The 16,070-nt window shown below is 49.7% G+C and overlaps 1 protein-coding gene across 1 annotated transcript in view; it reads right to left on the bottom strand.

The window, feature by feature from the left end:
• Nucleotides 1-16,070, bottom strand: part of BRINP1 (bone morphogenetic protein/retinoic acid inducible neural-specific 1) — an 89,057-nt gene that overhangs the window by 50,398 nt on the left and 22,589 nt on the right. The window contains exon 2 of the mRNA XM_009888043.1: nucleotides 10,991-11,258. Within this exon, the coding sequence (XP_009886345.1) occupies nucleotides 10,991-11,208 (218 nt within the window). The 5' untranslated portion in view covers nucleotides 11,209-11,258. The remainder of the gene's footprint in view (nucleotides 1-10,990; nucleotides 11,259-16,070) is intronic.

Below are 16,070 nucleotides of genomic sequence, written 5' to 3'. Positions count from 1 at the left end.
CGGCTTGCCTTGGTCATGGCTTGCCTTGGTCACGTCTTTCCTTGGTCACGGCGCTGGAGTGGGCGAGCGGCTTTCCCACGCTGTGGAGCATGGCACTGGGGTGATGGGGAGGATCTCCGTCCCGTTCAAACAGAGTGGTTGGAGAGCAGAGCAGCTGTGAGGAGTCCGTCAGGGAGGAAGAGAAGGAGGAGGTGGCCCCCGCGGAGTGCCATCAGCCCAGGCAGCTCAGCAGATGCGAGTATCGCTGCGACCTGCAGCTCCTGTCCCTACCCCTCTCCTCCCCTCCCTCTCGGCATTTCCCACCAGGTGGGATGTATTTAACCAGCGAAAATGAAGGGAATCTCATTGCAGCTTCCTGTAAATACCTGGTGGCCACTGGGTCAGTGGCAGAAGGCTGCGAAGCACTGCAGGTGTGAACTCAGGTCTGATCACACAGAGCTTCCAGGCTTGGTCACCAGAGATGGACAACCAAGCTGGTGAGGGGTCTGGAGAACTCTTATAAAGAAGCGGCTGAGGGAACCGCGGGTGTTTAGCCTGGAGAAAAGGATGCTGAGGGGAGACCTTATCTCTGCAACTCTCTGAACTCTCTACAACTCTACAACTCTCTTCAGCTGCCTGCAAGGAGGGTGTAGAGAGGTGGGGGTCTGTCTCTTCTCCCAAGTAACAAGCTATAGGGCAAGAGGAAACGGCCTCAAGTTGTGCCAGGGGAGGTTTAGATTGGATATTAGGAAAAATTTCTTTAGTGGTCAAAAAAATTTCTTTAGAGTGGTCAAGCACTGGCACAGGCTGCCTGGAGAACTGGTGGAGTCACCATCCCCGGAGGTATTTAAAAGACGGGCAGACGTGGTGCCAAGGGACATGGTTTAGTGGTAACTTGGCAGTGCCGGGTTAACGGTTGGACTTGACGATCTTAAAGGTCTCTTCCAACCAAAACAATTCTATGCCTCTATGAACAGCATCCCTAGCGCACAGACCTGGCAGCAGGGCACTGCCCAAATGCTGCCTTCACCCCATTCCCCAGGAGCCCCCGGCACCTCCTGCCCGCGGCTCTCTGGAGGAGACGCCGAGGCTGCCCCAAGCTGCTGCTGTGCTGCGTCAGCTCCTTCCCCGGGCACACGTGTGCCGCAGCACAGAGGAACCGCCGGCTCCGCACGAGCATATTTGATTTCACACTGCCTGGAGAGGAGATCCTGGCACAAAGCGCTGACCCAAACTCTTCTCCATCCCCGCTGCAGGCAAAACTGATTCCTGGGTTTCTTTTTAGATGTGTCTTGGGGTTCTGTACCTGCACTTAGCAGTTTAACACGGGAAACCAGTCTGGATGTCTCCGACTGCCCCAGTGGGACGTGTCTTGTTCCATTTACAGAGGCTGGTGGGTGGCAATCAGCAAAAAAGAAAGGAAAAAAAAAATACTTTCTGGAACCCAAGGGAAACATTAGAAGGATCCAGAAATAGAAAAAACCCTATAATAGGTACAGTCATGCCATCTCCCAGTGCTACTGGTGCCAGAACAAAATTATTCCATGCATCTAACTTTTTTTTTTTAATGTAACAGCTTCTCTGCTGAAATAAGCATCTGCCTGACTTAAAAGCAGAATTAATAATCTGCTCACCAAAAAAAAAAAAAAGAGTGAAGGCTTCTCCTTGGCTTGTTAGCCTTTAAAATATGCTCCCAAGCCACTGGACCATAGTCTGCTGGTCTGAAGAAAGCTGAGAGGAACGTGCAGAGTCATTGCTGCCGCAGCGTGCTGGGGAGCAGCCCTGGCAGACCTGCTGGGCAGAGCCCTCCATCCTTCACGCAGAGGAGAAAAGATCCCCCCAGCAAGGCAGGTCTCAGAGGGGACCGCGTGGAGCGCTCCCTCCTAGCCCGGCAGGATGATGCAGAGCTCTTTGGAAAAGTTCAGAGACTAAAAATATTTGTCTGCGCTGCTTCTGGGGTTTTGTCTGGAGCACGGTTAAAATCTTTCATTCTGGATTCAGGCAGGGAACTGTCGTGCTTGAGCATGCCATCCTGCAGAACTGCGCTAACGCGCGGCCGATCCGGCCGAGAGCTCACGGGGGTCAGCAGGCAGAGCGACCCGCGGGCGACGCGCTGCGCCTGGCCAGGCACGTGGCTCCCGCGCGCGCTCTTCTCCCGCGGACCCGCTCTGCCTTAACCACAAGCGCCCTATCCGAACATCAACTTATCCACCGCGGTGCTTCTGCGCCATCCCCCACGGCCTGGGCGCGCGCTGCCACGCTGAGCTGCGGCTCTGCCCTTCCCCAAAGCTTGGCCAGAGGTTCTGTTCCCGTATCTGAGCAGCGCTGAGCACATCAAAGGCTGGTGCCGTTTATCCTTCCATTTGCCCTCTCTTCTCAAGAATACCAAAGAGAAGGAGAGGTGTGTCCTTCTGCCGAGTCCTGCAGCCGCCCGGGATGCTCGCGAGCCCTCGTCACCTGCATCCCGCGGCAGCCAGAGCTGCTGCTCCTCCAGCCCCAACGAGGACCAAGCTCCGTGTCTGCTCAGCCCAAGGCTCCCGGGACCAAGCGCGGCACGGCTCAGCCCGAGCCATCCCCTGCCACCCCCCGCTCCTGCCTTTCTTCTGCTTATGCAGATATATTAAAAGCTTCCCATAGGCAGGGAGACGCATTATGCGGGGAATGTAACACCACCGGTCCCTGAACTGCATGAAGAATGAAGGTTGTGGCTAAAGGAGAGGCTCCGTGATGGAATCGGCTGGTTTACGCCCGTCACTGAGTGGCTCCCGTTTGCCAAGCGGCCGTGTTAGAGCTGGTGAGACAGGAATGTAAATCGCGGCTCTCTTGTAAAGTTGCATAAACTTGTAGTAATGTCATTTTTAGATTAACATTTACATTGAAGAGAACACTGGAAGGCTTCATTGTTTACATGCACTATGGAAATAGATTTAAATTTTTGGTTTACACACATTTATTTACAAGGCATTTACTGATTACAAACCAATGTACATCACTCGTTTACATGCATAATGTAAACTATGGAGATTTCGTATTTTTTGCCGTGCAATGCTGTACGGATTTCCATTGCGCATTCCGCACGGAGGCAAGAGCCTCCTTTCATCTCAGCTCCCTCTGTCCTTCAATTGCTGCGTTGCCTCTCCTAAAAAAAAGCTCTGCCTCTGACTGGAAAACATAAAAGTTGATGTCCCCTTTAAACAGATAGCATAAAAACCGAATAGGAAAACCTTGTCAGCAGAACTTCAGCATGACTAAAAAAGCCCAAGCAAAGATTAAAAAGCCTAACAGTGCCTATCAATTTGTACGGGCGCATAGCATCACCTTAATGCCGTTTGAGAAGAACCTTCACGGTGCTTTTTTGGATGCTTCAGGCACCCAAACAACTGGAACAGGACTGAAAACTCGCCGGGATGTGGGGGTGTGAGCGAGGAACTGACTGCACCCGTGTTGTACAGTTGGTCTCAGTCAGTAGCACTCAGATCTCAGCATCCAGATTCCTTTTGAGCAAGCGTGAGCCTTCCCACAGCAAAGCCGCAATCCTACTGCTCGTCCTGCCTGCGCCTCCCCTGCCCAGCGGTGCTGGGGAAATTATTATCTATATATATTTTTAATCCTAAGATGCTAAAAGCTGAACCCAAGGAAAGTCAAAGCTGAACCCTGGGGAATTTTAAGATTTCAAAGTCTCAGAGTGAACAATAAGGACAGTCAGTCTTTTTTTCCTCCTTCCCTATTTCAAGGACATAAAACCCACTTGCAAATTCAACTTAAATTGAATGAGCAAGTTGAAGAGCAAAGAGCTAAACAAAATACACTCAAAATAAAAATGTTTCCCTTTTGACATTTTTTAAGTGGCATTGGTTGACTTTGTGCTTTGAGATAAACTTTTACACCTTAAAAATTGAAAAAAAAAAGTTCTTCACTGGATTAATAAAATGAAAACAAACAGCAAAGCTTAAGCCTTTCATTGAGCCTAAAATGAAATGTTTTGATTTTTTCTTTTTACTGAAAAGTTGAACAAACATCCATTTCAGATCAACCCATTTTTAATGTTATTTTTGTTCCGTACAACCAGTGAACCACAAAATCAATTATTTGTACAGCTCTAGTGACCAGCAGATTAAATTCAATGCAACAGAGAGACAGCAAAAGGAGTCAATGAGGAGTGGAGAGATGGGAGAAGAATAAGGGACTGAAAAAATGGTGGAAGCCGCTGTAAGAGACCTTGTCTCTGCCAAAACTCAGCATGCATTTTCACAACCACAACTTCAACCCACATTGCTGCTGAAAACAGCAGTCTCACCAGTCCCCTTAGTGCCCCTCCTGCCTCCATCCACGCTGTCCTGTCCCCTTACTATCACTTGACCGCACAATGAATGAGACTGAAAAAGTGATCTAGTAGCTAATTAACTTTTTTTTTCTTTTTTTTTTTTTTTCCTTTTCTTTTTTCTTGACAGATTAGTTTTCTGCCAGATCAGTTCCTCAGTTGTGGAAATCACAGGTTTGCATGAAACCTGCCTGGAAGGTCTGGTCAGGGAAGGCAAAACTTCTGTAATAGAAGCTGCTAAAAAACAGGCACAGAAACTTCCCGTTCACTAGCCAGATTGTCCAAGTCCAGTGCCTGAATGCAGGACTTGCCTTCTGCTTTTGCTTAGAAACAATAACAGCTCGCCATGCCCCCAGCCAGCCAGCTCATAAGCCCTGGCGCTGCGTATGCAGGTCCCGGGGCAGTGGGCACTGCCAGAACAGGTTCTCCAGCCAAATAAATTGGTGAATTTTCCTTGAAGCCAACAGCTTCACATATTTATGTCACAGAGAATCTGGCTCATTGCTTTTAATTTGTGGGGCCATAAAACTTCGAAAGTTCTGTGAGAACAAATTTTTTTCTCCTTTTTTTACTTTTTTTTTTCCTTTAAGGGAAAATCTAAGCAGCAGAACAGCATATACACTTCTAAGTCAATTGTAGCCCATGCTACGTGCGCAGCAAAGATCCTCGCTTCATGATAATTCTCTTCATCCTTGTGAGGGAGTGACACATTTAGAGAGCACATAGCTGCTCAGATTTGTGGGTTTTCTAGGACTAAATAAAAATCTGCAGTGTGGCCGAATGCATTCAGCAGTGCAAATCCCTTTATGAGCACCCAGTTTAGTGTCCACTCTGAATAGAAGAAACAGGGAAATCACAGAAATGTTAGTTAGACGGGACCCCGGGGGTCCCTAATCCAACCTCCCACTTGAAGGAGGACTATCGCCAGCTCCTGAGCATATCATGGAATCACAGAATGGATTAGGTTGGAAAGGACCTTAAAGATCACCCAGTCCCACCCCCTGCCCCGGGCAGGGACACCTCCCACCAGCTCAGGTTGCTCCAAGCCCCGTCCAACCTGGCCTTGAACACCTCCAGGGATGGGGCAGCCACAGCTTCTCGGGGCAACCTGCCCCAGGGGCTCACCACCCTCACAATCAATAATTTCTTCCTAACATCTCATCCAAATCTCTCCTCTTCCAGATTGAAGCCATTCCCCCTCATCCTATCACTACATGGCCTTGTAAAAAGTCCCTCCCCAGCTCTCCTGGAGCCCCTTTAGGCACTGGAAGGGGCTCTAAGGTCTCCCTGGAGCCTTCTCTTCTCCAGGCTGAACCTCCCCAACTCTCTCAGCCTCTCCTCCCAGCAGAGGGGCTCCAGCCCTTGGAGCATCTGATCATCATCAGCGGCTTTGTCCAGCCAAGCCTTGAGACCCACCAAGGATGGAGAAACCCCTCACCTCTCCATTGACCTCTCCCAGACATGCACCACCCTCCCGATGAAACAATTTTTTGAGGAAGAAAAAAAAAAAAAAGCGCTTTTTTCCCCCGGGCACCATCCCAACCGATTCACAGCTACCTTGTGCAGCCAGTTACTCACAACCCTTCCTGTCTCAGGAGCTGGGTTTCCTTTTTATATATCCAGGGACATTACCGTAAGGAGCGTACGTAAGCAAGACGTTTTGTCCTGTCGCTGCAGGCGGAGGGATGGGGCAGGACCGGCTGCTTTGCTCTCACATCCCCCACTAAGTTTTGAATCTGTTGGTGCATTTTAACCAGACTTGGCAAAGGTCTCAGAAGTATTCTGTATTTGCAGGTTTCATGAAATTAGGCAGCCTCTAAATGGTCCCACTGCAGGAGAAGTTGCAAGGCGAGCAGATCTCTCTTTTATACCCCAGGGCTTCCCCGCTCTCTTACACAGAGAGCGAGATTTCCCCGTCTCGACTGTCATTTCAGAAAATGGAATTAAACTCCCACACGTGGAAAATCCACATTTCTTCTTGTATATGCGCATTCCCCTTGCAGCCCTCTGCGATCATCCACTGTATATTGCTGCCGTCCCTTACGTCCAAACCTCTTGCAGCATTTAATTAAGTCTGCCCAGCAACGCAGAGCAGGCAGATGCTGCCATCTCCCCTTCTCAGGGCTGTGGGAAGGCAACCGAGGCACGGAGAAGCGAGCTTACCCACGGCCACGCCGTGAGCCTGGGGCAAAAATATAGATACTGCCCGCCTCTCTGCCGGTCTAACTGCGAGTGTCCCTCTCCCCGAGGCGCTGTGTCCTGTCCCCGCTTTGCTGTGGGAAGACTGGCGGTGGCGGCCTGTCTGCCCGGCTGGACGAGACCATCCCACCGCTTCCCTCTTTGCCTCCTGTGTCTCACCTCTGGCATTGCACAACACAGCCTCCTTTTTTTTTTTTTTTTTCCTTTCTAGAAAAGATTGATTTTTCTAGAACTTGCTTAAACTGAGCAGCATCATTAACGAAATGCCTCTGTTTCAGGGCTTCCGCCTGGCTATTTGCATAGCGCATTCAAGTGCTCAGTCTACTGTTGCTTTTGCTTTGCCTCATAGCTAAATAATCAGTTCCTGGGAGAAGAAAAAAGGACAACACAACAATAGACTTCAAAGAAGTGGACTGAAGCTGTTAACTACTGTCTCGTGGTAACAGGAAGGTTTTCTGGTCTGAGCAGCACCCCGGTCCCAAAGCCAAGCTGAGCTTCATCTGTTTCCCGGCCTCCGTGCAGTACCCGGCACCCAAAAGGCTCCCGTGACTGGGAACAACAACAAGGATAGTGGTGATGAATATTCAGACATCCCACAAACCACTCTCAGCATCTGCCATCCTATCCGCATTAGCATCAGAGTGCACAGATAATGATCAAAGCAGCGTTTTCCTGCCAGCGGCCCCCCTAAACCAGCCTTATTAGTATGGATCGATGCTGATTAATGTGCTTCCTTAATGCAATTGTATCTACCCCTACTGTCCGCGATTTAATATAAAACATCCCCCCCCTTTGCTTTGCCTTCCCACTAATACCGCATGCAAGGCGCAAACCTTGACGGAGGGTACCAGGAAAATCAGCGGTTCAAGTTTTGCAAGAGAGAGGCCTAAAATCTGCTGAAACACAATACACAGAAGGAGGGAATGAGCCTTTGGAGACTGTCACAGCCAACTGCCTTTCCGTGCTAGGCTGGCAGACCGGGATTCAGGCATCCTACGAAGAGATACGGGCAACTATGCTGTTCTACAGCGATTCTGCTTATGCAGTGCACAAAATAGCTTTGCTCACTAGAACAGGCTCTTTGCTCGCTGCTGACAGACCTCCGGACTTCAGCTGTGATGGAAGGAGGAGTCTCACATGTTTGAGTTTGGCGTTGCTTCCCTTTTAACATCACCTGTAAACAGGCGAAAATGCTGCGTTTTGCCTTACGCTGCCGCGTAGCATTGACAGCGGTTTTATCTCGGTGGGTTTTCGATATAAATGACACGGTCCTAATGCGCTGTGTCCGTGCTCCCGCGCAGCAAGACACTGGGGAAATCACCACTAAACAGGCGACAGTGTTTTAATTAGGGACGGGTGAGGTCCTCTCCCCTGATTTCACGTCCACTCCAAACCCTTGGTCGCTGTGGCTGGTTTGAGGTCTGCTGCTATCGGCCTTAGGAGAAGAGCAGTGGTCGGGTCAAACCTCACTCAACAAAATCACAAGTGCCCCAAGGAACTGTCTGACCCAGGGCCAAAGAACAAAGCAGCCCACCGAAAAAAGAGAGAGAAAAGGAACGTTGAAAGAGAAGACTACACAGAAAATTCCCAGGCTCCAAATCAGCTGCTTTTCTAAGGAAAGGAGCAATATCCTTAATGTAGAATATGTGCCTCCCTTGGGCTAGTCTAGTGCAAAGAGCAATTGAGAGACATCATTTGGGAGGAAAGAGGCTTCTATGTTGGAATTAAACAGTTGACAAAATCCCAACAGCTTCACAGATTCTCCAAGTCAATTTAAGGAGCCCACAAAATGAGATTTTACCCCTGTGGGTTTCAGTAAAATGATATGTTCTGGAGGATGTGTGTGCTCAGAGTCCAGCTCTTAACTGCTGGAATTGGCTGTGGCTCCACTAATTCACCATAGCTAGACTGATTTTGACACTCCTTAAAAAATGCACGGGCCCAATTTTTAAGTGTCCGGTTCTGCCAACAGGGCCAGACATTAAAAGCAAACAACCTTCCACCATCTAGCCAGCCTCCGACCTAATGGCTCCATCTGCTCTGCTGAAGGACATGAGGTGTCCCCTTCTCCTCCTCGGCTGACCGCAGTTGGAGCCAAAGTTAATCCCAGAGAGTGTGTTTCCAACGCGCTCAGCTCCCAGCAGCTCAAGCGGGGGGACACACGGCTGGATTCCCCCAAGCCCTCAGCTCCCTCCTTCAGCTTCGTGCACGGTATTTGCCCATGAGTTGCATCCCTAAGCGCCCTTGCAGTCTTCCCGTGTCTCCCTAAACTCTCTCCCTAACTGCTTCCACTGCACTTCGTCTCCTCTCCAGTTTCTTTTGTGAATAATGACTTCTCCAGCACTGTGCCCATCTGCCAGACCCTTCTCAGACACCTCCCATGTGTGCGGAATGCCGCTGCCCATTTTTTCCCATGTTGGAAGACGGAGGACATTGTGTCCTCCCCATGCTACAAATGTCTTTCATAACTGCTTTGGCAATATCTAGCAGAAATGGAGAAAACCAGATCCCTTTCTGCTTCCCATATATAAAGTTCATCCTGAACCGAGGTAAGTCTTCAAATTCTTACCAGTCTCCTACAAACCAATGGGGAATTTGTTCCTCACCCCATAGCAGATAAAACTGGAAATCGCCGGCTTCACATACAAACAAGATTTTAGCTCCTTTATAAAAGTGGGGAGAGCAAAGCCGTGGCGCAGGCTGCCTGCTCTGGGCGTGAATTCTCCATCACGGGAACCCTTCCAGGAGAGGTTGCCCACAAACCTCTGTCAGATGCGACACAGGTATGTCTGAGCCTGCCTTGGGGAAGAGGTATGGATTAAATGACCTCTCAAGGTCCTTCCAGACCCGGTTCTCCATGATTCTTAGAGACAGGATCCCAGGCGTGATGGATCTCTGGCCTGACCTACAGTGACAGTTCTTAGATGTGTCTGAACACATACATTGCACGCGTTTCTCTCCCGCTCCAGCCCCTGCACACTGCTGCGGTGGCATTCAGAGCTGAATGGCTCTTTAGCAAAGGGCAGAGCCACTGCCGGGGGCATTGCGTGGGGCAGGGATCCGCAGTCCCGATCGGAGTGTCAGGCAGGGCAGGAGCAGAGCTGGAGATACCCACAACCAGGAAAAGAAGTCTTTGTGGAAAAGGCATGTTTTCTCTGCTCCTCTGTGCAAGCAAAGGCAGCGAGACATCCTTAGTGGAAGCGTAGCAGCATAATTTCTAGGTTTTGGGGCTGTCTTCCCCCTGAGCTGTTTTGAACGAAGAGGACAAGCCAGGACAACGTCTTCAACCCATGCGAACCTGCCCTCGCTCTGCGGGCTGATGCGAGGGGAGGGGATCCCGCACTCCCCGGGTCAGGCACAACTCATTTTTCTTCCCCACACAGAGATGACGCCTCGCACGTCGCTATGACTCTGCAAGTGCTTCTGGCTCTCTGCCCGTGGGAGAACACTGCCTGCACACAGGTGGTGTCCCCGCTGCCCCCGTCCCGTCCCGTCCCCGAGTCATCGTGTGCGTGTGTGTACCTGCGTGCACGCTGGCGGTAGGCTATTCACTAGCACTTTCCTACCTGCCAGGACGCATGGTTGTGTTTGCAAGTGCCTTTCTAAAACACAACAGGACTATATAATTACGCAGATGCGCACATGTCTAGAGAGTTCTCCAGTCTCTTTGGGTTTTAGCGCAAATCTCATGACACTTGCTGCCTTATTCCCCTTCACTCCAAAGCGCTTGCTGCTTTAACAGGAGGCTCACATGAGCACCCCAAGCTTTTCATGCTAAAATGAAAAAAAGAAAAGTGTGTTTCTGGATATCACAGCTAGCAAGAAGAGCTTGAAACAAGCAACAAGAAAAGATTCAAAACCTAGAAGGCAAAGGAAAATCCAAATTCTGCCTATTCTCTGTAGTTTTTTCATTGGAAGACTTTTAAACCAAGATCACAGTTCTGGGGGCAAGCCCGACTCATACATGGAGATAATCTGCAAAGGTCTGTGGTAGGCAGCACACAGCCAAGGCTCATGCGCAGCAGTGTGACAACTGACACACGGATGTGTGTCTTGACATCTTTGTGTCTGTTCTTGCCCACACGAACCTTAAGCTATTGGCAGTTCACATGTATGAGTCCAGTACAGAGGCTTGGTCTGCCCATAGGTACACCGATTTGAAAAACACGCACGTGAACCTGCCTGTGAACTTCTCTGTCACCACAAATGAAGTACACCCACAGCCTTGGTCCCTTTGTATCTCGATCTCTGTTGTGCACATTACCATGGTACCGCAGTGCCTTCATCTCACTATCAGAGCATTACATGAGTCTTTGAAACAATTTGCGTTGCCAGCTGAGGACCATGAAGAACCAAAGAAGCGTTTCCAGGTGGAACAGGGACAATGATGCGTCTCCCATTGACTACGAGCCTTGAGCCCACGGGAACTGGCTGAGTTCCCACCACCTAACGACTTAGCCAAGCTACGGGTGCTGTAGGAAACCAACATACCTGTATATTTTATATCTGGTTGTAAATCCTTGACGATGTCTTTCCACAAAGGATAAGTAGCTCCGTGAGTGGTGGAAAGGCCCCCTGTCTGAAATAAGCCAATCAAATTCCTTGGAGACATGTTGGTTGGTAGCAGCTGGGTCCTGGTGGGAGGGCTGTACTAGTATATGGTCCCATATAAACAGGAGGTAGAGGAACTCAACAAGCCTCCAGTTCATGCTTTTCTGTCTGCCTTTTTCCTCTCATTCTTGCTCCATTCTGTGGAGTCCTGTTGGAAAAGAGAGGGAAGCGGAGGAAGGGGAGAGAGAGAGAGAGAGAAATGGAGGGGAGGAGAGGGAGGAGGGAGAGAAAGAGAGAGTTTAAAAATGGGAATTGCTTTGATCCTTTGACAACTGTCTCTCGGGGTGAAAATAGACATGAAAAATCAAGTTTTAAAAGACTTCAGTCTGCCTGTGTTACAGCTTAGAGTATTTGGCAGTGTTTTATTCATGTACCTAAGTGGTGCCTTTAACCACCTCAGCAAATACCACCTTTGAAATAACCGGGTCCTGACCTGAGACATGCTCACCCCAGCTCCTCCATCATCTCCCTCGTGAAGTTCTGCGCAGTGCCGCAAAGGCGAGTGAAGGCTGGGCGCAGACGGCGGCCGCACCCTGGGCTACAATTACCCCTTTATTGTCCCTTTAATGCTGTGCCAGAGAAACGTGTCTTCTGCTTTCATGTCTCTCTGATGATCTGTAATCCATACTCCATGCAACCTGAGCAATCTATAAAGACTCAGCTCTTACTTTAAAGTGTTGCCAAAAAAAGAAATAAAACAAACTAATTACCCAGGCTTCAGTGACGAGCACATGCGGACACACACACACACACACGACTATGAAATCCTGCCAAACTTTGAAAGATAAAAATCCCCTCGACCTGCGTTCCTGCCTGGGTGTTTGGGAGGTGTGTGTCGGGTGGAGGGGGACAGGGTCTGCTGCTGTTTCCATTACGGTAGGACCTCGAGGCTCTTCCCGAGATCAAGGCTCTGCAGGGCGACGCGCTGAACATGCATATTCAGGGTAGGAGATTTACTAGAGAGCTTAAGGGGATGCTTCACACCACCTGGTGCAGGGCACGCTGCCGCTCGCGCGATGGGAGAGCGGCTGTCCCGCTGCAACCCCCGTCAAATCACGGCAGCGGACAGCCCTGCCACCAGCCAGCTCCTCTCCCCGATGTGTTTAACGGCTAAACAGACGAGACATATGATGAGTGGGAAGGGAAACAGAGGGGTGAAATGCCTTGCCAAAGGTTACGCAGCAAGCCACAGATACAGCTGGAAGAGAGCCCTCGTCTCCTGACTCCCATTTCCAGCGTTTCAGCCGTTAGATCATCCGCCTCCGCAGTCATGCTGCTGGCGCGGTGCCCCTCTCCGAACGAAGCCGTGCGCTCCATTGGTGGAAGGTGAGCGGCTTGCTCAGCTGGCACCCTGCGCCCGCCCTGGACCCCCCTCCCCTTCTGCTTCCCACCCGCAACGCGGCTCCAACAGCAGCCCAGCGTGTTGGGTTGTGTTCCTCATCCCTGGGAGTTGCTGATGCGGCTCTGAAAAGGTCCTCTCCATAGGCAGGACGCGTTCCTCCTCCTGCCCACCTCCCGTCCATCTGCCTGCCTTGCTGTGTTTTGTGGAAGATGTGCCAACACGGTGGGCATGCCTGGGCAGGCAGAGCCATCCTGAGGCTGCATCCATCCGCTCTGGGAGCACTAACCTGGCCAAAAGTTGTCCTCAGGACAGGTGACACCCACCTCTTTCTGCAGAATATAGCGCAGAGAGACTGTACCTACTCTAAAGCAGGAGAAATTAGGCTATGCAGAGCTCCGCTACAGTGAGATTTAGCATCAGGCTTATTTGTACATCTCCAGAAACCCTTCTGATTTTGAGTCTGAGTCCACCACGAGCGCTCTCAAAGTTTGCAATTTCCAGAGAGAAAAGGTTTTGCGAAGAGTATAGGAGAGGCCACACCGAGGTGCGCCAGAGGTGCCACGCACGAGGTCGTGAGACCTCGGCTGCTGTGAGCAGCCCAGTACAGACCAGAGGGCACCAGCACTGGTGCTCAGCGTGGCCGTCTCCTCTGCGCCGGGGGCTCTCACCGGGAGCACGGCGCGGCAGCGAGTGTGCACGGCTACTGCGCGGGTGGACTGAACCCGGGAGTGCGATGGAGAGCACAAGTGCCGAGTGTGTGCGTGCGTGCGTGTGCGCGCCGGAGTGTGTGGGAGTCTGCACGTGTGCACAGCATGTGTTCGTGGAGCGGCAGTCAGCTCGGCGGCACTCGACAAAACGGAGTTGTGTAAGTCTGGTTAAAAATGACAGTCAGCTGTTGCATTGCATGAAGAAATGAAACAAATTAAGTATGGGAAAGTCAGCGAACGCTCGCTTTTTCTGTTGAGCACATATAAACTTCTTTGCAATTGCTGATAGGATATTACTGTTATTAAACCTGACGGTACATGTCGCTCCTGACTGAGGAGGTTGTTCCTGTTCTGGAGGTATGTATATAATATCAGCCTTCACCGCTGACTCCTACGTCACCCATAAACGGGGCAGTTCTCGGTGCTTTAGTCCCTCGCCTCTCAGAAAGGACTGGTTCTACTTTACCTTACAAAACGGGGGTTTGGGGAGGTTCTAATCCCACACTGAGGGGAACAGAGCATATTCCAAGTGGTCGATGGTACTTCTCTGCTCCCTCTCACAGTGGTCACGAACCCAAGGTGAACACAGGGAAACGCTCCCAGCTACATCCCACCCCCAGCACTTCCAAATTCCGCTTCAGGAGTTCGTTTCTCCTGCTGCTCCATCCTGGCTGCTCCTCTGCGTTCCCGCTCCTCGCAGGTCCGCAGTGCTGTCCCATCGCAGTACGCAGCTGCAAACTCAGCGCTTTCGCCATTCCACGGGTATGCAGATTCGCCGCTGATAACAATCACTTGTTCTGTACACATTGTTCAAACTCACTTGGTTGTCTGCTCATTAAACTCATCCATAACTAATGCCTTCATCAGCCAGCCTGGATCAGTTTCCCTTTAAACATTTCACTTCCTATTGAATTTCTATTGCAAAGCGGGGAAGGGAGCTCCTGCGTAGGGATGCGGAGTGACAGCTCACCTCCAGTCCCCAGCACCGTGCAAGTGCGAACTGAAATATGAGAAGAGCCAAATGAAACAGGTTTCAGAGAGATCCCAGTGCGTCCTCCCACACGCCAGCATCGTACATTGGGGAAATATCAGCGTATAAAAGAGAGGAGATATTCGCTAATTCCCCCCACGCACCTCTTCCTCCTCCCTCCCTTCTTTTAGCCCAGAGTTAGGGTCAGGATGGTTAGAGTTGTGAAGGCTCTTAACCAAGGGTTAGGACACGGGGAGAACGTGCCTGGAGATCACTAGAAGCAATGGACACATCTCCAGTCTGGAAGCTGGCTGTATCGGCGCGAGAGCAGGGAACGGTGCCTGAGGCAACGGAGGATGGTACGGCGCAATTGGGTCTAGACAACTATCACACCATCAGCTTTAATTTTTTAGTAGTATCTTTTTCCCCCCTGTAGCTGCTGTAGAGATGTTGTTTCACATTAAAGATTAATACACACCACGGGGCTGGTCCCCATGGAAGCTATAAAGCTTACTAAAGCGGGATTATTTTGTGTCTAAGGCAATATTGTGAGGTGCATTCAATCTAACTCCTAACAAGTCGGAATCAGAAATTAATTTGTTAGGTGTCTTTATGGGGCTCCACTGATGTAAGATATGTTCTGGGGATTTTTGCTGAAGGGATGAGGGAAGAAGGGGCAGAGAGGTGATGTCTCCTGGGTGAGCCAGGACGTAGGCTAGAGTTCACAGTAAATAAGTACCGCGAGAAGAAAATGTCAGAAGTTCTGATTTTGAGACATGTTACAGTCAGTTTCCAGCATTGCCCATCATGAAGGCGCATCCATCAGTGCAAATGGAGATCTCTGTTACAGCCCTTTTAGTTTGTTAGGTGGTTTAAGACGGCCTTATTCTAATCTGAATTCAGCCTGGAACATTAAATGTTCCTTGTCTTATGAGTCTTCAGGATTCTTGGAGGAAAAATAGGCAAGTACTTTCTGTAAAGTGCAAGTTGTATTTGAATGTACACTTAATTTCATCGTGATTGATATCTGTGTGTTAATTATATTCTATTTTAGGCAATACCTTTGCTGTCACAAGGCAGCGCCTTTTATCCAAGGAGTTCAAATTGAATTAGAGACATTAATTAAAGCTCTCAGCACTCTAGTAAGGCAGGCAAGTGCTGTTACTCCCATTGTTTCTTGAAATAAGAAGAAAGGAATAAAGCTGGGTGTCTACTTAGCCACTTAAAAGGTAATTTTTATACAGCGGGATAGCTCAGAATGATAGATATTGCACAAAATTATATTGCAAGGTCTGTTTCATACGAGGGAGGCTGCGGAGCCCCAGATCCCTGCTAGAAATGGGAAAGCAGAAGGCAGGAGCTCTGGCTCTCCGTTGCTTGCTGTAAACACTCCACTACTCCTCTGCCTCCTGGGATTTCTCTACCTCTCTTCTAACCTCTGCACCTTTCATTTATCCCTTCTATTAGACTCAAATTGATCTTGCACCCATCCCTTCTGTTTTCTCCTGCTCATTGTTGTAAACTATTTCCATCAGAAATGCAGACTCAGGAAAGAGAAATTACTGAACACATTATTCGCAGTAAAGAAGTAAGTCCCCTATCTCTTTAAGCTTCATGCACCAATAATTCTTTCTTGTGTCCCACATTTGGTTCTTGGCAGGTTGAGAGAGGTTTCTGCCTGCTGCCATTTACCAGAGGGAAGAGGCTAACAATTGCTATTTGTATCCGAAACACTTCTGTTCTGCAGCAACTTCACACACTGCTTTCGGATGCTGATAAATTAGTAAAAGACTGAAGTGTCAAGGGAGAGATGAAACAGCTTATGTTAGTTTAGAGCTCGACCCTGTAAAGTGACGAACGTCTGACCTCCTTTCAGCAAAGAGCTTAAGTGTATCCTTAATTTTAAGTCTGGCAGACACTCTCCTAGATTTTATTCAACTC

This window comes from Charadrius vociferus, unplaced genomic scaffold (assembly GCF_000708025.1).
Source record: "Charadrius vociferus isolate BGI_N301 unplaced genomic scaffold, ASM70802v2 scaffold56, whole genome shotgun sequence".
NCBI classification, from domain to species: Eukaryota; Metazoa; Chordata; class Aves; order Charadriiformes; family Charadriidae; genus Charadrius; species Charadrius vociferus.
The sequence above is the reverse complement of the archived record's forward strand: the minus strand, read 5'-3'. Positions and strand labels throughout refer to the sequence as shown.